This window comes from Sus scrofa, chromosome 14 (assembly GCF_000003025.6).
Source record: "Sus scrofa isolate TJ Tabasco breed Duroc chromosome 14, Sscrofa11.1, whole genome shotgun sequence".
In the NCBI taxonomy this organism is placed as follows: domain Eukaryota; kingdom Metazoa; phylum Chordata; class Mammalia; order Artiodactyla; family Suidae; genus Sus; species Sus scrofa.
The window spans coordinates 80,321,877-80,348,799 of NC_010456.5; the positions used below are offsets into that span (position 1 = coordinate 80,321,877).

The following is a 26,923-nucleotide window of genomic DNA, read 5'->3' on the forward strand; positions in this document are numbered from 1 at the left end:
TATATGTGGGAAAGTGGAAGCGATATTTTTATTACTAGACCTTGCTTTTCCTTAGGTTCATGGAGAAAGACCGTAACAAACAAAAGCAGCCAGTCTCCATTTGACTTACCAGCCCCTCAGCCAGGGCCGTGGAGCGCCTGAGACAACCAGGAAAGGAAGTGCTCTGCCCATCATTATGTGAGGCTGAGCCAGGAGGAATTCCTCCAGGAGGTGCTGCAGTGGGCCCATGGCCCTCTCCAAGGGACTGGTCCAAGCCAGCCAGAGACATTCTAGCGCACTTGCCAGGGCGTAGGTTAGGCCAGCTCATCTCTAACCAGAAGGGCTGTTAATGTGGATGCTGGGCCCCACCCTCAGAGCTTCTGAAGCCCAGGAACCTGCATTTCCATCAAGTGCCTGGGTGCTGCTGGTCCAGGGGCCACATTGCACAAACCACGGTTTGGGTATAGACCTGTGACGGGGCACTAGGGACTGTGCCAAGACCTTTCCGGGGAAGGCTTCTTTTTCTTTGCTTATCAGGAGACTCAAGAGAAGATGACCTCTTTCATCCTCTTTTATCTGCTCTGTCCAATAGAGTAGCCACCAGCCACAGGTGCTGCAGAACACTTAAAATGTGGCTAGTGTGACTGCTGAAACTAGTGATTTAAATTTTATTTCATGTTAATTCATTTGAATGCAAACAGCCACCCGAGGCTAGCATTTCCCATAATGAACACTACAACCCTTGACACTGTCAGGTCTAGACATGATGGCTAACCCTTGCCATTAGCCTGAGGAGACCCCACAGAGATTCACACTCTGATGTACTCAGCCCACCCTCCACACTTTTCCCACATGAAATCACATTTCTTTGTTGTTTAAGGCAACATAAGCAGGAATTCCCTACTGCTGCAGCCAAAGGCCTTCTGGTCAATACCACCATGGGTATTTGCAAGTCAGCCTGAAGGAAAATGGGGTAACTCACTCCAAGGTCAATGTCAACTGAAAAAAGAAAACCAAGAGCAGGAGAACTTGGTGATCGGTTAACTGGTGAGGTTTTGACCTAAAGGTGATGCAACCAGGTCTTCCAGTATCCAAGACCAGGGCACAGACAGAAAAGACCAGCAGAGCACTGCTCTCAGCCTGCCTGCTAACAAGTATCCAGGACACTGTTGACCCCTCTGTCCCAAGAGCCAAACGGTGGGTCACTGACCTGATGCTCCTTCAAAGGATATAAAAGTCAAGATGCACAAAAAATACCTTCCTATTTATGCCAGAAATTCCACCATTAACAAGACTTCCTGGGGTTGGAGGGATAAATTAGCAGATACACATTACTATGTATCAAATAGATAACCAACAAAGATCTACTATATAGCACAGGCAACTATACTCAATATTTTGTAACAACCTATAAGGGAAAAGATTCTGAAAATACATATATGCAGACACACACACACACACACACGCATATATATATAACTGAATCACTGTGCTATACACCTGAAACTAACACGATACTGTAAATCAAATATACTTCAATTAAAACAAAAACAAAAACAAGGAATACCCTGGTGATCTAGTGGTTAGGATTCAGCACTTCCACTACTGTGGCCCAGGTTCAATCCCTGATCTGGGAACTGAGATCCCACATCAAGCCACTGCATACTGCAGCAAAAAAAAAAACCCAAAAAACAAAAAAACAAAACCCATAAACAAAACAAAACAAAAAAACAATACTTGCTGTGGTTTAAGCAGTACTTCCCTTTGGAATCTCCTTTTAAAATGCAAATGCTGGAATTCCCACCCTAGCCCAGCAATAACGAACCCCAACTAGTATCCGTAAGGATGCAGATTCAATCCCCGGCCTGGCTCAGTGGGTTAAAGATCCACATAGCCGTGAGCTGCTGTGTAGGTGGCAGACGTGGCTCTGATCTGGCGTCGCTGCGGCTGTGGTGCAGGCCACAGCTAAAGCTCTGACTGGACCCCTAGCCTGGGAACTTCCATACTTCGAGGGTGCAGCCCTAAAAAAAACAAAACATAATAAAATAAAATGCAAATGCTCCTAGGAAAGGTAACACTTTAAGCCTTGAAGTGTCAAAGTGAATGCATTTGTCAGATACCAGCTAGATCACTGTACCATATTCCCAAGGGAACAGGGAGCCCGAAAAGGGTGAAGCAAGAGGGGTACACTAGGAGCTCAATCAGTTCAGGTTTACAGAGCCCCACCTTACTGCTCCACTCCTGACTGCCCCACCCATGCCCTTCCTGAAAGTCAGTACCATGTTCAAAAGCCCTACAGTCCCATCAATCACTGACTCTCTCGGGCCCAAAGCCAGCAGGACAAAGTGAACCATTGTCCCAGCAGAGTCCTTCCAGAACCCTAGACAGGACGAGGGGACCTGTAAGGGGACAAATTGTGCCCCACAGAGGCTGAGGCCCCAATCCCCAGTAAATGTGAATGTGACCTTATTTGGAAATATGGTCTCCACAGATGATCAAGTTAAGATGAGCTCATAGTGGAGCAGGGCAGGCCCTTAAACCAAAGTGAACAGTGTATTGTTTTAAAAAGGAAATTTGGGGAGTTCTCTTCGTGGCTCAGCCATCATCGCACCTGACTAGGATGCAGGTTCGATCCCTGGCCTCACTCAGTGGGTTAAGGATCTGACATTGCCGTAAGCTGTGGTATTGGTCGCAGAAGCGACTTGGATCCTGTGTTTCTGTGGCTGTGGCACAGACAGGCAGCTGTGGCTCCGATTCGACCCCTAGCCTGGGATCTTCTATGTGCTGCAGGTGTGGCCCTAAAAAAAAAAAGTAAAAAGGAAATTTGGAGACACACACAGAGAACACCATGTGAAGATGAAGCAAATGAGGCAATACATCTACAAGCCAAGGAACCTCAAAGATCAAAGACTGCCAGCACACCACCAGAGGAAGGAGAGAGCCTGGAAAAGACCCCTTCCTGGTGCTTTCAGAGGATGCATGGCCTTGCTGCAACCCTGATCTCCAACTTATAGTCTCTGGAATTGTGAGAGAATAAATTTCTACCGTGTGAGCCGCTCAGTCTATGGCACTTTGTAGGGCACCCCAAGAAAACAAATACAGCCCCCTTAGTGGTACCCTTCTCATCACTCTGACCTCACTGTATTTACTCATTTGACTGCCTCCTCCATAGACCCTAAGACCCAAGAGCACAGGGACCACATCTGCCTAGTCACCCCTATATTACAAGCCCACTGCTGGCACCCTGGAGGTGTTCTGTAAGTGTGAATCAGATTAACACGAGAGGACGGCCCTGGCTAATTCTGGAATCCCAGGCATGAGACTTCCCCTCTCTTGAGTGTCAATTTCCCCATCTGTCCATATGGTGGACCAAACGAAATAACCAGACCAAATGATCTCTGTGAGCCTGTCCAATTCCACAACTCCAGTTCTCACCACTGGAGGTACAAGTGCCCATCAAAGTCAGACCAGGATACAGAGCCTCACTGGGGCAGGGGAGAGGTCACAGAAGTATGGGAAGGCTGGGAGACCACGGCAACCCTCCTCTGGGCCATCTTCAGTGAAGTAACAGCAGGACCAGCTTCCCTCTACAGGTTCCCAGGACCCATGTCCAGAGAGACACATCCAACTCGGCATGGACTGGTGACTCCTGCCCCCAAGATAACACACTCCCAACAGGCTGTCCAAAGGGGGCCAGTCTCCTAGACAGTGGTCACTGGGTACTGTAAGGCCTGTGGGGTCAGGGGACAACAGGCTCACTAAGCAGTCCTATGCCCTGACAAAGTGAAGAAATGGCAACACAGGTACCTCCCCAGCAAGAGAACCAGCTGAAGATGATTCTGTGAATGCTCTGACAGGTGAGGGCCAACTTCCCACCCCATGAACCCAGCACTGCCCCAGCTCATACCCAGACCCCCAACAGACAGTGTCCCTCCCAAGAGGGAGGGGGTCCTCCAGGAGTAGGGGTCGTTCAGGCGGAAGGGGGTCCTCCAGGAGGGAGGGGTGCCCAAGAAGCCAGTACTCACCCACACTGCTGAGGGAGCTGCTGCTCTCTGAGTCTGAGGGCATGATGGACAAGACGCTATAGGTGGAGCCTGGAAACAGAGAAGCCATTTGTTACTAACCCCAAAGGGGTCTTTCGTCTATACCCCAAACCACAGTCAGACCAACTGGCTGACTGGTCAGCACCTGGCTGAGAACCAGCACTGCAACAGGGACAAGACATGGGAACCATGGGGCCGGGCAGGGGAGGTACAGGGCCTAGTCTTTGGTGCTTCTGCCCAGGCTTCTGGCTCACCTTCTGCCATCCTCCGACTGATCTATGCACGGGCAGAAGGAACCTGGAGTCAGTCAGCTGGCTTTTTGTTGGGGTGTCTGGGGAAAGGTTTAGCAACAGAGCAACATGCCCCTGGGTAACATGGGGTCTGAGGACTTCCTGCAGATCTGTATCAATGTGATTCTGGCTTCCCCAAAGGGTAACAGCCTAAGTTCAACATCTGGGAACTCTGTTCTTTGTGCCTAACTGTTCTGCTTCTAGGTTCTAACTGTATTCAAGCCCAGTCCTTAATAATTTGGTCAGTGGCTGCCCCCTTATTAGAAGTTACTCTTAAGATTATGAGCAATCGCACTGTCACCAAAGCCAAGGAGTAAGTAACATGCCTTCTTTTTTTTTTGGTTGACACTTATTCCTGGTGGCAGACACACAACCACCACAGTTTGAATTCAACTATCTTCAAAGCCAGAGTGTTAGCTGCCTGGCATCAGGAAAAACCTCTGGGTCAAGAAACCCAAGTCTGAGCGCAGCTCTCGTCCACATGCAAATAGCTGGCCAGTGGCCTCAGTTTTCTGAATCGGTTTCTCAGTCTGTAACATAAAGGGGTTCAACCAGACAGTTCAAAAGGTCCTTTCCCCCGTCCCATTTCAGCAATTACACTTTCTATGATTAATAGAAACAAAGGTGTGCTTTGCTTATCAAGACTACAGATAACACAAAAGTAAGAAGGCAGGCAAACCACCTCAGAGGCTGAATGGGAGTTGAAAAAAGCACAGCATGCAGAGATTGTGGGTCAAATAAAACAAAACAATGGGAAGAATGCAATGTTTTGTTCTTGGAACCAAAAGAACTATACAATGAAGGGATGTGTGTACTGGGCGAGAGTGGGTGAGCCAGAGAAGAGATTTTTGCAATAAAGCCTTTGAATGAGCCTCAGGGCTTTGGTGTTCGAAAGCAGCCAAGAATGAAAAAGAACTTGGGCTCCAGGACCAGGAATGTGAGGTCAAATATAAGGGATTCCCCCCATCTCAACTGTTGACCCCCACCCTACACCTGCACACCCCAGAAGGGAAAGAAAAGGGATGAAGAGATGTGGCGAGCAGGGGAGAAAGAAGAGACGGGAAACTCATGGAAGTCGGGGACAGGGAACCACCAGGGGAGAGGGAAGAACCAGAGGCAGGGGGAGGACTTGGGGGGAGAAAATGAAGATAATGCACAGAAGGCAGAGAAATGGACAGCCTGGTATAACAGTGTACAGGTGAGCTAGCAGGTGTGCCCCAGAAAAAAAGATGAAAGGAGAGAGGGAAAAAAGGGGACTATGGTAATGGCAAAAAGTAGGACAGTGGCCAGGAGTGACCAGGGACCTCATTATTGCATTTCCTAAGAATCTCTGAAGAACCTCTGGGTGGATGGAAGAGGATGGTTCAGGGAATGGTCAGACTGTCCAAAGGGATTCAACTTGTTCAAATGGCCCCCAAGCAGCCCTGACACAGCTGGAGATGCTGGAGAAAAGCTGCAGGTCAGGGTGGCCTAATGGTCAGTGCTGCCTTGGACTGAGAAGACCTGGGTGGTAGGGCTCTTAGGACACATACATTCACCCTCTGCACACCTGGCAGGGATATAAGAGGTGCAATCTGCACATCCCTTGAAGGGAGATGGAACTAGAAAACCCTGTGCAACCCTCACAAAAGAAGTAAGCAATGTTCAGTGAGATAACTACTGTCTTTCAACTTCAACCCACACTATTCATTTTGCTGCCCCTTCAATATCACTGCTTTTTTGTCTCAACAAGACAATGAGCATCACCAACTTCTCAAAGCCCTCTCTTCCCATATCATTAACATTAAGCAGTGCGTCAAGATCCATGAAGTAAAGTCGGGTGCAATTTAGCCAAACTACTGATATCTCAAAAAACAAGAATGCAACACAATGAAACTGGGTCCTACTGTATACCCCAGGGAACTATATCCAATCTTCTGGGAAAGACAGGATGTAAATGTAAAGAATGTATATATAGATAACGAATCACTCTGCTGTACTGGAGAAGTTGGCACATTGTAAATCAACTATACTTTTAATAAAAAAAATTTTAAACAAAGAAGAATGCAACACAATGCCTATTTTCTACACTCAATTGTCATTTTCTTAATTTTTTTGTCATGGGGAGCAAGGAAGGCTAGCCAGCTGGTGTGTTTGTGGACAGTTTTCGAAAGACGCCTACTCAGAATAGCAGGCACAAATGCATTCTCCTACTCACACCTCTGAGATCTGAGCCCAGCCCTGCTTGTGACACGGTGGCCAGCACTCTGGTGCCTGCTCCCTGGAGAACGCCTTGCCTCTTTCTCATCATTGGCATCAGCAGAGCCCCATCTTCCAGTAAACCACCCCTCCCCTTCAAATCATCTCTCTCCTCCCCCATGGCAAGTTTCCACTGTTAATTAAACTTGGCAGACACCCTTCTCTCTTCCCATCTCCCCCCAAGCCGGGGGAGTCAACCAGCCAACCAACACACACTGTTCCTCTTCCCAGTCCCCTAAGTCCTGAAGGGGTTCTGGGGCCTGACCCGGGGACAGCGTGACATCTTTATCTGCATCTCTGGGCATCACCTCCCCCGAGTCGGCTGCCAGGGCTCCTGGGAGCTGGTGGTGGGGCTGCCAGAGAGTGATTAAAATTGGACAAGGCCCAGTTTTTACAACGTTCCCAGGGCCTCAGACGTCATTCAGAGGGAAAAAAAGGCCCGAAGACGACGTTGTCTTGGTCATGCTTTGTCTCTGCAGCTATTGTTGTCTTAAAAAGCCTGTGTGGTCAGGACTGTCGGGAAAAGGCAAAAGGAGTCACTTTCCTCCAAAGTCACGCGGTAGCCTTTCAAAGTGATGGCTTCTGGGGGTGGGGGCGGACGTCATCTACCTCTGGGGTTTCACAACCCAATCGGGAGGCTGACAAGGTCCCATCTCACCACATGCACTCCCCTGCCCCACACAGCCCCTCACTCTCGGCCACCTCGGAGTTCCCTGAAGGCACCTGTACCCCCAGCGCTGAACCTAAGGCATCCCCTCCACCTCGTACACAAAGAGTACTGGATGAACTGGAGCCAGCCTCCCCCATCCACCCCCACAGGGCAGCAGGGCACTGCCACTCAGGACAATCGACACAAATTCAGATAAGCCCATGCAGAGGTCCTGAGAGGACCCGAAGAAAGGTGCAGGATTGGGAAATGTTTCTGGGAAAAGAGAGCAGAGCAGGAGACCAGGATTTCTTGGGCGTCGGGAGCAGAGCAATGATGACACAAGGAAGTTCTCTCCCACGGCAGTCACCTGGGGACCTGGTCAAGGTGCAGGCTCTGACCATGCAGATTAGGGTGGGACCTGAGACTGCGTTTCTAACCAGCCCCCAGGGCATGGGGTCCACAGAGGGACTGGGCAAAAGGCACATCATGGCTGACCCAGAGTCAGCAGGTAGGATGCCCATGGAAGCTATGGCAGAGGCCCTGGGAGAGAGCTGGCGAGGCCTCAGGGCCTGGCCTGGGCCGCAAGCATTGTCTGTGTCCTTCTCAAGAGGCCAGCCCCTGCTAATTGTGTTTACTCTGTGACTCAGCCCCATTGGGTCATGGAGACAACTTCAAAAGAACTTCCAGTAAAATCACCCAAGCGATAACAGAACGCCCAGCCCTCCAAGGCCCCCTCCCATAGCCTGTGGGGCCCCTAACACACCCCTCCATTCACCTGGGGCAGTTAAAGGCCCCAGTGACTCATGCTTCCTCCCCATGAAATGGCCAGTGCTGAAGGGGCTTGTTGCAGCCTCGAGCCAGCACGCAAAGTCCTCCCTGTGCTCCAGGTCAGCTGAGAGACTGGCCTACAGCGCTGACCCGAGACAGCTCTGGGCACTGGGAGGACACGCACCTTCCCAAGCACCTGGGAAGAAGGGAGAAAGAGGAAAGTTGCTCTTCCCTGCGGGCTCTGAGACAGGGCAGGAGGTACTGCCTGGGGGCGGGGGGGCACATCACCACCAGGCCAACTTGCCCTACCCTGGAGCCCTCCCTCAGCCCAGAATTGAACATACACAGACGGCTGAGGGTGTCGGTCACTCCTGTACCCACACTTGTCCATCAGGGTCCTGGCACACTCCTGAGCTCGGCGAGCCTGGCACTGGGTCAGAACTGGTATAAAGAAGACTCATATAAAGGGGCTCAGGAGGCTGCTCAACTGCTGAGTCCCTGTGGAAGCCCCTTCCCCTCTGAGCCTGGGGCCCTCACCTGCAGATTGAGGAAGCAGATGCCGACAGGGTGCCAGCCTTCTGGGTTCAACTCCCAATTCTGCCAATTAGCTGCTGCTCCTATGGTCAAACCACACCTTCCAACCCTGCTGTCCACAACCCTTTGCTTATCTAAACTAAAAGCTCTCTTTCAGGAGTTCCCGTCGTGGCACAGTGGTTAACGAATCCGACTAGGAACCATGAGGTTGTGGGTTCGGTCCCTGCCCTTGCTCAGTGGGTTGATGATCCAGCGTTGCCGTGAGCTGTGGTGTAGGTCGCAGACGCGGCTCGGATCCCGTGTTGCTGTGGCTCTGGCGTAGGCCGGCAGCTACAGCTCCGATTCGACCCCTAGCCTGGGAACCTCCATATGCCGCAGGAGCGGCCCAAGAAATAGCTAAAAAGACAATAAATAAAAAATAAAAGCTCTCTTTCATAAAATTACCCACTAGTGTGACGAGATTAAACAGTCCACAATGACAAACTGCTGGACTGTACAGCACTCACTAAATAATGAAGATGATGATGATGGCGGGAGCTAACAGGTCTTGAACACTACAAAGTGCCCAATGTGCTAAACTCTGCATGAGATTCCACATGTGTTGTCTTAGTTAATTCCCACACCAACCCTGAGGTTGTCATTATGCTGTTGTATAGAGGAAGAAACTAAGGGTTAGAAAAATTAAGTAACTTGCTCAAGGTCATGGTAGAGATAGTGAAGGGGCTGAACAGGGTGCAAACCCAGGCAGTCTAGCCCAAAGCATGTGCTCCTGACCCCAAAACACAACAGTGCTGCCCAGCTTTAAGGTCTAGCAGTCCAGGAGACTTCCTGGAAGAAGGGAGAGAAAAGCCAGATTAGCCTACAGGAGATGTAGGCAGAACCCATCCCCCCACGCAGGTGAGAAGTCAGGGCTGCCACTGACTTCTCAAGGCCCCCTAGAATGGGCTTGCCCCCTCCCTGCCCTCCTGCACCCACCAAGAGACACTGTGAGCTGAGCAGGGCTTGGGAGCTAAACATGGGAAGGAAGAGAAGGAGATGAGCGTGGCTTTATGGGCCTGACATGTTGCTACTTCCTGCCCACCCCAACACCCAGGACTGTGCTGGGTATACTCAACTCCATGAGCTGCAGGGATGGGAAGGAGACAAGGGGGTGAAAAGTGTCATGTGCTGAGCCCACCTCCCCTTCGCCTAAGGCCCGTGGGAGACGCAGGGAGGGTAGGCTCCTTCAGCTGCTGAGAAGCCCTCCACCAGAACCATGGGTCAGTGCAGCCATGTCCCTCTTTAGGGCCTCAGATTCCTTCCTTTTAATAACATGACCCCTGATTGTGGACACTGAGACCCATACTTGGAGGCTGACAAGCCCCAATATTTCAGGGAGCTAGAGGGTGATGGTGGCCCCAGAATGGAGCAGCCACAGAGGGTCAACCAAGAAATCAATCAAGAAAGTCCTGCTTCGGAGTTCCCGTCGTGGCACAGTGGTTAACGAATCCAACTAGGAACCATGAGGTTGCGGGTTCGACCCATGGCCCAGCTCAGTGGGTTAAGGATCCGGCGTTGCCGTGAGCTGTGGTGTAGGTTGCAGATGCAGCTCGGACCCCGCATTGCTGTGGCTCTGGTGTAGGCCGGCGGCTACAGCTCCGATTGGACCCCTAGCCTGGGAACCTCCAGGTGCCACAGGAGCGGCCCTAGAAAAAGCCAAAAAAAAGAGAAAGTCCTGCTTCATGCACCTGATACACCCACCTCAGGGTGGGAAAGCACCTTCTCCCAGACACTCACAGGGAGGCTAGTGCTGCCAGACCAGGCTGGATGACAGTTGTCACCTGACCTAGAAGGCACAGAAAGAGGCCCAAAGCAGGAGTGCTTCACAAGAGGAAGGCTGGGCCGGCTGTCATTTACGCCCTGGAGGGTAGGGAAGAGACTGGGACAGACTTTAAGAGCCTCTGACTAAAATGCAATGATGAAGGGGGCACGTTCATCATTTATGAACACGGCCACGCCTGATGGGCACCCACAAAAAAAAGAACACAGATGAGAGTGGAGGAGGGGCCAGTTGCAGTGTCACTGCCCTGCTACCCTCACCAGAGCTACACCTAGTATAGCAGCAAAGAGGCCACACCAAGATGGAACAGGAAACCAGAGCAGCACAAGCAGCCAAGCCTCCAGTGCTGCAGCCAGACACCCCACGGTGGGCACGTGTGCCCTGGAATGGAAGTCACGACAGACTGGCTCCCTCCTGCTCTCCATCTGGACTCCCTCCCCACGTATCGGTAAAGGGAGAAGAGGCTACCTCCTCCTACACGGACCATGACCAAGAAGCATGTACTGCCCTGTACCATCACAGGAACAAGTACAGTATATCACTGGTACAAGTGCAGGCTCTGGGCCACACCGCCTGGGCTCAGGCCCTTCACTTACCAGTGACCTTGAGCAATTTGCTTCCGCTTTCTGTGCCTCACTTCCTGGTTTATGAAAGAGGAAGAATGATGGGCTATGAGGAATGACTGAGTACAGAGAGGTGAAGCCCTGAGGACCGAGCCAGGCACACAGACCAGGGCTCCCTAAGCACCAGCTCTCACTCCTATTACCTGACCCTCAATCATGAATGTTCCTACCCAATATCTGACTCCAGCTGCCCACACCTGTTTTCTTCCCCTCAGGATACGGAGGCCTCGTCTCCCCTTTCACCATTCTGCCTGGCCATGGCCAATTCCAAGCCATTCCCATCCTCCTGTGCAGATCTCTGGTTCTCTGATTCAAAGAGAACAAGCCATAGTGATCACTATGTGTTTGGCATCATACTGGGCGGCACCCCAGGCTTCTCATGACCCTCAGTGCCACCTGCACGTGGGCATCAGTCAACTCTTCCAGAGAGATGGAGCGCTGGTGCTCTGCACAAGATGCCCCCCCTTGGTAGATGTGTCTGCCTGGGAACACAAAGCCTACTCATCCACCAAAGTTTTAGTGGACAAATGGGATGCAGAGTCCCTGACCTCATGGAGATCACAGGAGTGCAGGTGGGGAAAGAAAGAACTAATAACAAATACAAACTACATCAGGTAGTAAGTGCTGTGAAGAAAACAACAGCAGAGTAAAATGGAGGGTGAGTGGGATGGGGTGGCGAGGTAGCTACTGTGGTACAAGGGCAGGAGAGGTCTGTCTCTCTGAGAGGCCACACCTGAAGGAAAAGCAGAGTGCTAGAGGAAGACTGTGAGGCAGAGGAACAGCAAATGCAAAGGCCCTGGGATCAGACCAGAGGGTGGGCACAGCACCCCAGGCTGGAGAGGCCGGAGACATTCAGGCCACAAAGGCCAAAGAAGGCAACTGGAAAGGCAAGGTCTTGTCCTCATCAGCAATGAGCTGCTGTTTCTGTCTCCTCTTCCTTCAACTGCATCGACACCACCTCCACCTATGCTTTGTGTGGTGCCTGAACTATCACTGACCACCAAGGCAACTCAGTCTGGCTCCCCAGGACTCTGAGGTCACAGAGAACCACATACTTCCCCCTGCCCCAAGATTCCTGCTGAGTTTGAACCTATCAAGACCCCTGCCATAGGGATAGGAGGTACAAAGTGACTGCACAGGGGAAAGGGCACAGGATCAAGAGCTGGATGGACATGGGCTCTCCCTCATTTGGCCACATACTAAGGAACTTCAAACAGCCAAATAATCTAGGGAAAAAAGAAAAAGCTGGAGGACTCACACTCTTCCTGATGGGCGATGATGCTGCAGTAATCAAAATGGTAGGGGGGCGGTTCTTACTGTGGCGCAATGGGATCAGTGGTGTTTCTGGAGTGCTGGGATGCAAGTTCAATCCCCAGCCTGATGCAGTGGGCTAAGTATCTGCCTTGCTGCAGCTGTGGCATAGGTCGCTACTGAAGCCTGGATCTGATCCCTGGCCTGGGAACTCCATCTGCCATGGGACAGCCAAAAAAAGAAAAATAAAGAGGAGTTCCCATTGTGGCTCAGTGGTTAATGAACCTGACTCGTATCCATGAGGATGAGGGTTTGATCCCTGGCCTTGCTCAGTGGGTCAAGGATCAGGTGTTGCCATGAGCTGTAGTGCAGGTTGCAGACGCAGCTAAGATACCACGTTGATGTGGCTCTGGTGTAGGCCAGCAGCTATAGCTCTGATTCGACCCCTAGCCTGGGATGCAGTGGTTGTGGCCCTAAAAAGACAAAAAAAAAAAAAAAAAAAAAAAAAGATCTGACTACAGCAGTTCAGGTCACTGTGGAGGTGTGGCTCCAATCCCAGCCAGGCCAGTGGGTTAAAGGATCCAGTCTTGCTCCAGCTGTGGCTCAGATTCAATCCCTGGCATTGGACGTCCATATGCCACAGGCGTAACTGGTAAAAAAAAAAAAAAAAAAAAAAAACCACACCGTGTGGTACTGGCTTAAAGGCAAACATACAGACCAGTGGAACAGAACAGAGAGCCCAGGGAAAAAAACCTCTGCATAATGGTCAAGTAATTGTTGACAAGTGCTAAGACCATCCAATGAAGAAAGACTGTGTTTTTAAATGATGCTGGGAAAATTGGATATCCACATTGCAAAAGGATGAATTTGGACCCTTATCTAACATGAGTTACAAAAATTAAATCAAAAGGAATAAAAGTCCTAAAGATAAGAGTAAACACTATCAAAGTCTTAGAAGAAAATACAGGGCAAAATTTCAAAACAATGAATTTGGCAATGATTTCTTGGATATGACACCAAAGACACAACAATAAAAGAAAAAACAGAAACTTCAGGAAAACTTTAAAAATGTGTGAATGGAAAGACATTACCAATACAGTAAAAAGACAACTCAAAGAATCGGAGAAAATATTTGCAAATCACATACCTAATGACAAATCAACATCAGTGTAGAAAACTTCTAAAACCCAACAAGGAAAAAAGATTCAAAAGTAGGCATGACTTTAAGTAAAATCAGCCATACAATGAGACACCAACACCAAATGCTTTCACTGACATGTGGAATTTGAAAAAAGGACAGACTGAACTTCTTTGCAGAACAGATGCTGACTCACAGACATTGAAAAACTTATGGTCTCCAGAGGAAACAGTTTGGGGGTGGGGGGATGTGCTTGGGTTATAGGATGGAAATCCTGTGAAATGGGATTGTTATGATCATTATACAACTACAGATGTGATAAATTCATCTGAGTAATAAAATAAAAAGAGAAAAAAAAAAAAGTAGGCATGACTTGATAGATTTCTCCAAAGAGATACAAACAGCCACTAAGCACATGAAAACATCACTAGTCATTAGGGAAATACTAATCAAAACTACAATGAGATGCTACCTCACACCACTTAGGGTGGCTATCCAAAAAAAAAAAAAAAAAAAAAAAACCACCAAAAATAGGGAGTTTCTGTTGTGGCTCAGCAGAAATGAATCTAAGACCCATGAAGATGTGGGTTCAATCCCTGGCCTCACTTGGTGGATTAAGGATGCAGTGTTGCAGTGAGCTGTGGTGTAGGTCGAAAATGCGGCTCAGATCCCAAGTTGCTGTGGTGTAGACCAGCAGCTACAGCTCTGATTTGACCCATAACCTGGAACCTCCATATGCCAGGGGTGCAGCCCAAAAAATACAAAAAAAAAAAAAAAAAAATCATAGAGAAAGTAGAACAGTGGTTGTCAGAAACTGGGTGGGTTGGGGAAAATGAGGAATTACTGTTTAATGGGGACAGTTTCAGTTTTACAAGATGAAAAAAGTTCTGGAGATGGATGGTCATGATGGTAACATTATGTTTTCAAAACCACTGAAAGTGACCTTAAAATAGTTAAGACGGGGAGTTCCCGTCTTGGCGCAGTGGTTAACGAATCCGACTAGGAACCATGAGGGTGCGGGTTCGATCCCTGCCCTTGCTCAGTGGGTTAACATTCCGGCGTTGCCGTGAGCTGTGGTGTAGATCCTGCGTTGCTGTGGCCCTGGTGTAGGCCAGCGGCTTCAGCTCCGATTAGACCCCTAGCCTGGGAACTTCCATATGCCGAGGGAGCGGCTCAAGAAATGGCAAAAAGACAAAAAAAAAAAATGGTTAAGACAGTAATTTTTTTTACTTTACCACATGAAAAAACGGGGGGGGGGGGGCTTTATCTTCCTGCTTCTTCATTAAAGTGATCCAAAATCTTTAGACCTTCACGTGATCCACACGCCACCAAGCTTCACACAATCCTATAATGACTTTGATCAAGTAAAGCCCCAGCTCCTCAGTCCTAGAACTTAAGAATTCCTGAACTTATTGAACACAGGAGTAAGAAAGCAGGGATGGGAGTTCTCATTGTGGCTCAGCAGGTTAAGAACACACCATAGTATCTGTGAAGACATGGGTTCGATCCCTGGCTCAGTGGGTTAAGGATCCGGTGTAGGTTGAAGATGCAGCTCAGATCCAGTGTTGCCGTGGCTGTGGCAAAGGCCAGGAACTGCAGCTCTGATACGACCCTTAGCCCAGGAACTTCCACACGCTGCATGGCCATTAAAAAAAAAAAAAAAAAAAAAAAAAAAACTTTAGGAAACTGTTTCCTCCAGCACCTATAAAAAGAGAAGGCCTGGAAATAAAGAGGGCAGTTAGAATGCTCCCACAAGAGCTCCCCTGAACCACCTGTGGGCTGGGCAGGGACACGAGAGACTTCAGAGGTGGGAGGATGGAGAGAGTAGGTGGGAGGAGCGGAAGACGATGCTGGGTCGCAGTGTGCGGGAAGGTACTGCGGTTGACAGAGGCAGAGAACTGAAGAAGTCTGGTTAAGAGGGATGATGAGACACTGCTGAGACCTGGGTTGAAATGTGCTAATGGAAACTGGACTCTGGAACTAGGGAGAATAGGGAGAAAGTTTCAGGCGAATGCAGTCCACTTGGGAGTCACCTCATAGAGACTGGAGGATGTGAGTGACAAGACCAGAGTGGCTAACTAGTAATGTGAAGTTCCTGGCTAAGAAAAAGGGAGGGAAAGGGAGGGCCAGATCTAGGACATCCTAAACAGCAACCATGCTGTAAGCACTGTTCTAGGCATATATAGGACAAGACCCTGGCTCGTGTGACCTGTGAGGACAGGAGAAGGACCTTCTGGAAGAGACACAGGAAGCCCACTCAGAGGAACAGGAGAAGAAAGTGAATGAAATCTAGAGAAGACAATGGGTTAGAGAGTGGTCAGAGGGGCTGCTCTGCTAATCAAATGCTGAGGTAGAACACAGAAGGCAAAGAAATAACTGATGGGGTCATCTGGAGGTCAACCATGTTCTGCCAATAAAGTAAGGCCACTGGTTGGCTTTGGTTTCTCCACCACAATCGAAGGGCTTAGATTAGACCAGAAAAGGCAAGAGGTTCATCATGAAAGAACCACCATGTCTCCTGCCTGAAGTGCTGTGCTGAAAGAGCATGAGGCCACACCTGGGCTCACTGGGAAAGGGGCCCGTGATGGATTAGTGATGTCTGCCAAGGGCAAGACAGGAGGCACACATGGCTCCTGGTCTGGGTGGTTCCTAAGGGCCAGTCCACACTATTTCAAAGTGCTCAATTCTTAGCAAGCTTATGCTAATGAATTACTGATCAGAATGAACTCTAAAATCCAATCTGTTTCTCAAACATTTTTAAATAGCCAGGACCAAAAAAGCCCTAGGGGGAAAATAAAAGACCAATGATCTCTTCCCATCTACTCTTTTTTTGAGGTCCTGAGAAAGAGTATAAAGAAGAGTTTGGCCCTTCAGGGGGGCTCTCAGAGATCTAGGCCCAAGCAGATGGCTTCTTTTCCATCCAAGAAGAGCCCTAGGACACTTTATGCACCCTTTTTCCTGGATAAGGATGACATGACCCAGAAGGGTTCACCCTTATTGTCACAATGCTTTTGTGGATTTTAAAAAGGTGACCTCCAGAAGCAGGTGAAAAGAAACAACAGGGGCCTTTCATCATGTTTTACAGAATGGACAGCTGCACACACTTACCTGCAGCAATCTACTTAGGTATCAAATGTTCACCTGTGTCTCACCAGAGCAGGGGTGAGGACCTTGGGCTACAGACCCACTGCACCAACACACTCAAGCCATATATGCTCTTCTGCCAACCACCTCCAACCTCCCACCAAATAAAGGCGAACCATCATGGGCATCCTTCTCCCCTAAAACCCCACAACAAAGCCTGCCATCATGTTTCAGCTTCACACCTATTATTTCAGCGAATCCAGTGCTCACATTTACCTTAAACTTGACGGCATAAGCAATCTTCTACTTCAACGCTCAGAAAACAGGCCCATGGCCACTCTTTCTTTAAACACAGAAAGAAGAGCTGTGAAATCTGGTCACAGAATGTCTTCAAATTGCCCCAAAGCGACCCCAGGAAATAGGGAAGGATATTTCAAATGCACAAACAGGGGTTATCATTCACACAGGCAGGTCTCATGAAAGAAAGTTGATCTTGATAACTAGAGAAGCTCTGTCACTATTTTGTGCAAGGAGAAGAAAAAAACAAAATCCCTATCTACAGAGTACAGCAAATGAAACCAAGGCACAGCATCCCCCAAATCTCCCGGTCTCCCCCTAGCTCCCAGTGCACTAGCCACCTGCAGGTAGCCCCTGGTGGCAAACACACCTGGTGTCTTCCAGTCAAAAGGAAACCCCCACGCTGGCATCATTGTGCCTGCCGCCCCTGGCCCTGGCACAAGGTTGCCGTTTAGTTAAAGCTTGAAGAGTAAGTGCTGGATCCCCGCTTTCGGTTACACTTCAGCCTGATCAGGAGCTTACAGGGCCCCTATACCGCCCAGGCCTGATGTCCTGCAGATGTCCAGAGGAGACACACTAAGCCTGGTCACACGGCGAGCTGGAGTGATCAAAGCCAGCTTCAAGGTCCCCTCATCAGTACAGAACCATGCATAATAGAAATAAGTGCTATGAAGGGCCAAATATGTACCCTCCAAAATTCTTATGTCAGAGTCCTAACACCCTAGTATCTCAGCATGTGACTGTATCTGGAGATAGGATTCTTAAAAGAGGTAATGAAATAAAATTAAGGCCAGTAGGGTGGGCCCTAATCGTTGTAAGAAAAGAAAATCTGGACACAAACAGGTGCACACCATGGAGGAAAGACTCTGTGAGGACACAAAGAGAAGACAGCCATCTACAAGGCAAGGAGAGAGGCCTCAGAAGAAACCAACCCCACCAACACTCTGATCGGGGACCGCTAACCTCCAGGACTACGACATTAAACAGCTGTCGTTTGAGCCCCCCATCCCACCCCCACCCTTCTGTCTGTGGTACTTTGCTACAGCAGACCTACCACACTGATTTAGTTGCTACCTTGCCAGGCTCTGTGCAGCCCTTTCTAACACAGACGTTAGCCACAGGGAGAGCCACGGTAAATCACCAAATGAGTATGTTATCCTACTTAAAACTCAGAGCAGGGAGTTCCCATCGTGGCGCAGTGGTTAACGAATCCGACTAGGAACCATGAGGTTGCAGGTTCAGTCCCTGCCCTTGCTCAGTGGGTTAAGGATCCGGCGTTGCCGTGAGCTGTGGTGTAGGTTGCAGATGCGGCTCGGTTCCCATGTTGCTGTGGCTCTGGCATAGGCCGGTGGCTATAGCTCCGATTGGACCCCTAGCCTGGGAACCTCCATATGCCGAGGGAGCGGCCCAAGAAATAGCCAAAAAAAAAAAACCTCAGAGCACTCCACGAAAAAGGTATTGCTATGAGTCCCAGTTTATAGGCAAGGACTCTGAAAGATCAGGGTGATTAAGGATTCACCCCTAGATTATTCAGCCAGACTTTGAACCAGATGTACCCATCTGAGCCCTACACCTTTAACTACCCCTAAACTGCCTCTAAGCCAAATCCTGCTCCTTCTGTCTGCACCCCCTCTCCTGCCCCACTAAGCAGCCACAGTGTGATTCCAGAACAGCCCTGTCCCCTCTCCCACGACCACCTTAGGCCCCAGTACATACTTAAGCAACTCAGTTTTTTGTTTGTTTTTTACCATGAATAGTTCTAGAATCTTTTCCTTTAAAAAAAGAAACAAACAAACAAACAAAAAAAAAAAAAACAGCCAAATCTGCAGCATGTGGAAGTTCCCAGGCTAGGGGTCGAATCAGAACAGGGGCCTATACCACAGCCACAGCAACATCAGATCTGAGCTGTCCTACATCCTATGCCACATCTTGCAGCAATGCCAGATCTTTAACCCAATGAGTGAGACCAGGGATCGAACCTTCATGGACACTATGTAGGGTTCTTAACCCACTGAGCCACAATGGGAACTCCTCTCTTTCTTTCTTCCTTTTTTTTTTTAAATAAGCATTGCTTTATTAACCAGAAAAAAAATTACTCTTAAAAAAACTAGTTAACACCAAAGTTCCTGTCGCGGCTCAGCAGAAACAAATCTAACTAGGATCCATGAGGACACAGGTTCGATCCCTGGCCTAGCTCAGTGGGTTAAGGATCAGGTGTTGCCGTGAGCTGTGGTATAGGTCATAGATACCGCTCAGATCTGGCATTGCTGTGGCTGTGGTGTAAGCTGGAGGCTACAGATCCAATTGGACCCCTAGCCTGGGAAATTCCATATGCCACGGGTTCGGCCCTAAAAAGCAAAAAAATAAAAATAAAAAAAATAGTTAACACAGTCAAGGAATTCTATAGAATCTTCAGCCTGTCTGCAAAATAATAAATGATCAAAAGAAATATATTTGGAAATACTATTAAGGACAAAAAGGGTGAAATTCCCTTGTGGCACAGGATCCAATGTAGTCACTGCAGTGGCATGAGTTAGACCCCTGGCCCAGGAAATTCTACATGCCCTGGGCACAGCCAAAAAAAGAAAGAAAAAAAAAAAAAACAGAATTAGAAATAAAAGGGAAAAAAAAAATACAAGCAGCCCTTGCCAGTGTCCCATCAGCCAAGATGAGTGAGATAAGGGATTCATGGATCAGAAACAAGACCGCCATGGCCCCTAATCCCAGCCAGGTCATCTCCAGAAAACATCTATTTTTAAAAACATGTTCCATTTCATCACATTTCAGAAAAACAAAGAGGAGACCTTGAGGGGCAGACAAGCAGGCTCCAAGGCGACATGCAGCGTACACGCTTACAGCAGCAGCGAGGTTGCCCATGGTCAGCCAGCGATTTTCATCTGAAAAATGCGAATCTCCAGTGACAGATGGAGCTCAGATACAGAGCTAGCATTAGCATGCAGCCCAGCAAAGTGCCAATTTTCATATTTCCTAGGCCCTGCTGGGCCCCCAACTTCTTAGTTTAAATGGAAACTGTCAGAGAGGATTTTGTACAAACATGCGATTTCCTTGGGGGCAAACATCCTGAATCTACAACTTGTTCTTTCATTTTCCGAGCTTTCTGTCCAGGGCAACAACATCAAAGATGAGAGAGGTGGGTGGTGAGGACTGTCGGGAACACCAGAGAACAGAGCAAATACAAAGTGCAGGAAGAGCTGGCTAAATTTCTAGGAGGCAAAATATAGCAGGAGCCTCTCTGCTCTGCCCCTTGCTGTCAATCACAGAGAAATGACAGAGCCAGGTTCACGTGGGAAGAATGTTCCCCAATTCTGCATCCCCTGAGTAGATGTCCCAGTATGTGTTAGCACAGCTTCCCTCCAGATGACCTACAGGTCCTGGAGAAGGAAACAACATAAAAGAATATGCAAAAGGAAAAAAAAAATTGCTTGGGGAGGGGGAACTATGTCAACAGCGAAAGCAGAATTCCCATATAAATAAGATTAGATGAGGGGGTTAAAAGTATCACTACTACTTGTGGGCAAGACTGTTGGACACAGTTTTAATGATACAGATTCTTCTGGAACCACTTTAAAGGGCCAGTCGCTTTTTCATTCTAAGATCACTCACTGGAGACTCTTTAAAATGTCTCAAAAGACAGATAGGCTTGTGCTCAAATCCACCTTTATGTTATCAGTGAGCTTCAAGCAGATGCAATTCTGAGGCAAGGATACCTGTAAGGACCATTCCAGCCCCTGTTACTAAATATACTTCTTCTCAAGTATCATGCACTAAACCTTATTAAACCAAGTCACCTAATATTGACCAAGTTCCTTTGAGGTGTGTGGTCTTTTGTAATGCGTAGTGTGTTTGAGGTTTGTGTTTGGCAGGGAGTGATGGAGAGATTCCCTCAAGATAACTGAGAAAGAATTATCAAAAATTAAAACATTCCAATCTTCCAAAGTTTCATCTCCCCTCTGTGTTTGTGTCTTAAGGAGACACAGTAAAACCTAGCCATGAGGAAAGGTCACAACCCACAGGTAACCTCCAGGCCAGGCGGGAGAATCAATGAAGTCTCCTGATACAGGCACTAGAAAACACTAGAAGAGACTTTGGTCTTTATTTATTTATTTATTTATTTATTTTGTCTTTTTGCCTTTTCTAGGGCCGCTCCCACAGCATATGGAGGTTCCTAGGCTAGGGCTCTAATCGGAGCTGTCCCCGCTGGCCTATGCCAGAACCACAGCAACTCGGGATCCGAGCCATGTCTGCGACCTACACCACAGCTCACAGCAATGCCAGATCCTTAACACACTGAGCAATGCCAGGGATCGAACCTGCAACTTCATGGTTCCTAGTCGGATTCGTTAACCACTGCATCACAACAGGAACTCCAAAAACACTTTGGTCTTTAAACAACCAAATGGTGAAAGGAGAAGCCCCCGCAACTTCATGCCCCCCACCATCAAGAAAAACAGAGTTTGCCATGGGCCTCCCAGCTCAGAGCTGGCTTTCCTGGGCCCCACCCAGCCCAGAAGCCTGCGTGTGCAGCCACCTCACCCATGCTGACGGCCACTCTGTCCACTGGCTCACCACAAAGGCCACTTGTTTCCCATGAGTGCCCAGAACAGTGGCTCAACCAGTTAGCCCAGTCGGGGACTGTGGTCCTGGTGGGTGGGTGGTGACAAGGGCTGCTGTGACCTCAGCAGACAATTAGCAAGGTAGTATTGAGTTACCAAACTCTGGCAGGTCACCTGACAGGCTGGGAGACTGTGTAGGATTCAGCTTCCAGGCCCAGGACGGGGTCAGGCAGGGTCAGTTGCAGGCTATTTCATCTTCATCCCTGTCCCTCTACACTAAGTATTATTTCCTCTGACCCTGGGGTGGGGGGCAGAAGGACTTTAGCACTTGTCACATGAGGTCCTGGAGCACAGGATATGGAAGGGCAGCCTTTCAAAAGGTGTTTGAAATTGTGTGGGAACATGATTCAATGGACACACAAGGAGGAGGGGCACGACTGACCCTTTGGGTGGAGGCCACAGATAGTGAACATCTTAAAGTGCAGGAAAATCCAAAACGCAAGAGCATTCATGAGACACGTTGAAAGTCAGTTCCATCTATCTTGGCTGTTCGAACCATATCTGATCCACCGTATATAGCACAAAACCACAACAAATGTCGGAGCTGCAAAAAGAAAAAAAATTCAAGGTCTGGAGAAACAGACTACTTGTCTTTACATGGCTAAAGGCTGATGATGAGAAAAAAGGAAAAACTTAAGACAGTTCAGAGCCAAACACCGAGAGGTAAAAACCGACCAGATTAACTGACAGAAAGGAAGCAGCTTCTCAAAGCGGAGTGCCATTCTGGGGACATCTCTCTCAGCTCAACTCTTTCTTCTGCCTCCCCTGACTCTCCCGGGTCCCAGTTCTGCCACCTGCCACCACAGGAAAGGTACATAATACCGCTCTTACCTCGCTTCCTCATCCATAAGAGCTCAGGATGATTAAATGAATAGCAAATGTCAAATGTCTCAACATCACAGTCATTCCAAGCTACTGGAATACCAGCAAACACCGTCTCCCAAGAGTGCCTCCCAGGGCCCATCTCCAAGCTCCCAGGAATCCCTGGCTGCAGAATAAAGCCTGTCTTGATGCTAGCATTCAAGGGTCTTCTTTTTCAAGGGCTGGGCCCAGCCTGCCTGAATCGACCCATTGCTCTCCCCACCAACTAGGTCTCCCGCCAGCCTAATGGGCCACGTGCTCATCACTCCCTGATCATGCCCACATGTCTTGCCTATACCTCCACCACCCCTCTACCAGGTCCCAGCCATCCCTCCAGGCCCAGCTTTAAGTGGGACCTCTACAAGGAGCCTTTCCAGTTTCTTCATCTGGAAATCACCTGTCCTGCGATCATCCTGCTTATACCTGTCTATGGTTCTAACCAACATCTACCAGGCCTGGCTGCACCTGTGAGACCGGGGACCAGGGCTGGCACCACGGGTGTATGGCCTGTGTGGTCTCAAGGCCTGAGGCCCTATGCCCAGCTTCATGCTCTGCAGTTGTCATCTTGAAATTCTTCATCATTTAGCAGCCAGGGGACCTGCATTTTCACTTTGTGCTGGGCTGCAAATTAAGTAAGTATCCAGTCCTGCTGAGGACTTTCTAAGTAGGCGGTTTCTGTTTACCTCCGCCTTCCCAGCAGCAGTGTGCAGTAGAGCCTATTACATAGCAGGAATTCACAGGAGGAGGAGGTAAGAGTCTGCCACCTTGGGCAGCTCATCCATACGTGGGGAGCACATCTTTCTCCCCTCCTTCCTCCTCCCCCAACACACTCACATACAGTAGAGCACAGAGCAGCAATTCACCAGATCATACCCTACACCCCTCCCATCTCATCCCCACCACACATCACTCCACAAGAAACCATGACAAAAGTCCACGGACCCTCTTGAAAACGCATCTTAATGACACACTGGTTTGCTGAAAAGCTTGCTCCCCACTGAGCTTTAGGATGCAGGAACACTGATTCAGGTCCATTCCAGCTCTGTCACTTACTGACTATACAACCTTGACTAAGGCCCCTAGCATGAGGCCTGGAAAGAGGGCCTCCAGCCTTCCCCATCCCCTCCACAACCCACAGCCTGGCCCAGCCAGTCCATACTTGTGCTGCCCACAAGCCCCAGACTCAAGAAGGCAGACACACATACACTCTAGACACGGCCTTAGGAACCAGAGATGGTGGTGGCCACTTCCCCAAAGAAGGGACACTCCTAGCTAATGGACTCACACTCAATCCTGGCTCAGACTCACAGAGCACATCTGACACGTGCCCTCAATCCCTCCCTATCCCATGACCCATAAGCAGCCTGCTGGCACCAGCACACAGCCATAAGCCAAGCCAACTTGTGAGAACAACTCCCTGCCCATACAAAACAAATGGATCTGGCCCATCAGGGAATAAATGACAGTTTGTGAAAAGATAAAGAGCACGACAGGCTCCTCCCTTGCCAATCTGACCTAGGACCACTTTAAACATAAAATTTTGGCTGATGCTAGATATGTTTTAGCCCCCCAAATAACACTGCTTTCATGAAGAATCAAAGAATATGGAGTTCCCATCATGGCTCAGCAGAAACAAATCTGACTAGCAACCATGAGGATGCAGGTTTGATCCCTGACCTCACTCAGTGGGTTGGGGATCCAGCGTTGCCGAGAGCTGTGGTATAAGGTCACAGAGGCTGCCCAGATCCCACATTGCTGTGGCTGTGGTATAGGCCAGCGGCTACATCTCCAATTCAACCCCTAGCCTGGGAACCTCCATATGCCGTGGGTGCGGACCTAAAAAGACAAAAAAAAAAAAAATCACAGAAAGTAAAAGACAGAAGGAACTCCAAAGATCAAGTGGTCCAATGCACCCATTTGACTGATGAGGAGATGGGGACTCCAGCAGGGTCAGGACTGCGTACCTCTGAGCGCCTAGAGCCCCACCATGCCCTACCGATGCAGCGTATTAGCACTAGCTGTTTACAAGCTGCCTCCTACACCCGACTGTGAGATCCCTGAGACCAGGGTGTTACCTCTTTCACCTCTGCAGATCCAGCATCTCTCACAGGGCCAGGCAACTGTAAGTACTCAATAAATGATTGTTGAACCAATGGCCCAGAGAGGCATCCTAAAGCCACACAGTAGGGGTAAACAAAGCTAAATCTGGAGCCCTAGCTTCCCATGTCATTCAGCTCTCTTCTTAGGCTGAATGCAGCAGGTGCTGCATAACTGCATTAAGGAACACAAGAATGGCCCGACCTGGAGTTCTCGTCATGGTGCAGCGGTTAACGAATCTGACTAGGAACCATGAGGTTGCAGGTTCAATCCCTGGCCTTGCTCAGTGGGCTAAGGATCCAGCGTTGCTGTGAGCTGTGGTGTAGGTCACAGATGCAGCTCGGATCCTGCATTGCTGTGGCTCTGGCATAGGCCTGTAGCCGCAGCTCTGATTAGACCCCTAGCCTGGGAACCTCCATATACCGCGGGAGTGGCCCTAGAAAAAGCAAAAAGACAAAAAAAAAAAAAAAAAAAAGGCCAGACCTGTATGCCATTTGCTGCCCAGTCAGGATGCAGGCCATGTGACCACATGAGCTGTCTTCTCTGAACCTTGGTCTCTTCCATTATCAGCCAGAGGATAAAGAAACCTCACCTTGCCTACCTGCCAGTACCTAAGTAAGGAGACACTGAAGACAACTCATGAGTGGAACTGAGCTCCCCTATAACCTGTGTCCACCAGCCCATTCTCCCCTAACCCTGGTGAACAGTGAGAACAGGCATGTCAGTCCCACTGTACAGATGGGAAAACAAGGTCCTGAGAGGCTTGTGCCAGCTCTTGCAGTGCCCCTGGAAACCCAGGTGCTTGCTAGGGCTCTGATGACTGCCCCAGGCCAGGGCAAGGGGAGTCAAGAAAGGGTCCCAGGAGCACCTGCCCCTCAGGCAGCAATACTCTTGAATTCCATATCTAGATGGGTACAGCTATAGACTATCCCATGCCTTGGACCAAAGTCCTAGAAAATAACCCCTCAAAATAACCACACTCTATGGCCTAGAAGTCGCTGCAGACACCATTACCTGGTTTCCCAATTCTCCCTGGAGGGAACACAATACCAACACCTGATGGGGAAGGAGGAGGGCAGTTTTAGGCCCCACCTGCCCCCTAGACCTGAGGTGGGACATCCCCTTCCCTACTCCCCACTATCTTCTCTTCCAAATATGGCAATCTTGGGTCCCTCCCACAGACAGACTGACCTTTCTATCCCACAGGTAACCAGAGCAAGTACACAAAACCTGTTTCTAAACCCCAGGCCACAGACCAAAGGCTTTCGTACAGGGAGCTGTGGCGAAGACGGTGGCGCAGAACCAGCGTGTCTATCCATATCCATTGCACGGTGACTGGGGTCTCTATCACCCACTTAGGGGCTGCAGCCCAGCCTATGTGTGTATAAGCATGTGGGTGCATAGACCAAAACTGTCAGATACCTGCAGGGGTGGTCAGTATCACAGAGGCATTACCCATCACAGCCCTGGGGCCAGTCTACCTGCTGGGAATCCCAGCTCACAAAAGTTCTGTGTGACTCAGGACACCCTCCTTAACCTCTCTGGGGCTCACCTGCCTCGCTCATAAAACAAGAATGATAAAAATACCCACCTCCCAGGGTTTTTGTGAGGATGAAATGAGATAACATTTGGCACAATGCTTGGCATACAATAAAATCTCCATTTTCCCCCCAGTACAATGTTCAAAGGGTTACCTCTGGGATTTGTGTGTGCTTTTCTTTTTTCTTCTTCATTAACTAAACTTTCTACATGAATGTACATGCTTTATTGTCAGCAAAGAATAAAGCTTTTTTTTTTTCTTTAAAGATAGGAAGAACAACTCGGAATCCCAAACAACCCTTTCCTCCAAACACACAGTGCTTAACTAGCTCTCTCATTGCCGATCTCATCGCCCAGGGTTGCCCAGACTTTTCTGCTCCCTGACCCATGCTGCACGGTTTACCCATCTACCCGTATAGTAGGACTCAACCTGACCTCATCTGAGAAGACTTCCCTAGGGACCCATTTTGCAACTTCCCTCCCTGGGAACATCACCTTTCATTATGCTCGCCCTCCCCATCTGGCGCTTGCCCACCCCAGAACAAGCCTGTCTTGCACCAGTTCTCTGACAGCCCCAGTGGTGAGGAGCCTGCCAACCTCCCAGATGGATGATCTTGAGGGTGGGGATGCCTGCTTCCTCTGCAATTTCAAAGCACTCACCAGACTTCTCTTCTTGGATCTGCACTCCAACCCCATGAGTGGGCAAGGGGTTCAGGGATAGGAAGTGATGAGCCAATCCCACAGACTGGATTCAAGTCAGTCTGACCAACTCCAATCAAGGGCTCACTCCCAATACAACACAGGAGGCACAGGCAGCCCTCAACCGAGAGACCCAGGGCCAGCTGAGTGGGCTGGCTCCACAGGACAGAATGGCACTGGCCACCATGGTACCTCTCTCTGGCCTCCCCTCCCACAGCTCACATTCCTCCTCCCCCTCCTTCTCCCCTGGCTGGGCTTTGGTTCTCAGTAGCCCCACTGCAGCATCAGCCCTTCTGAGTGTATCCAGAGCTAAGGAGGCCAGTGACCCCATGATGAAGGAGGAGGGGAAGAGGAGGATTTGAGCCTTGTAGAAGACGCCA

The 26,923-nt window shown here is 49.3% G+C and overlaps 1 protein-coding gene across 1 annotated transcript in view; it reads right to left on the reverse strand.

Moving 5' to 3' along the window:
• DLG5 (discs large MAGUK scaffold protein 5) overlaps positions 1–26,923 on the reverse strand; it is a 127,804-nt gene that overhangs the window by 72,184 nt on the left and 28,697 nt on the right. Inside the window, exon 2 of the mRNA XM_021074240.1 lies at positions 4,005–4,073. Within this exon, the coding sequence (XP_020929899.1) occupies positions 4,005–4,073 (69 nt within the window). The remainder of the gene's footprint in view (positions 1–4,004; positions 4,074–26,923) is intronic.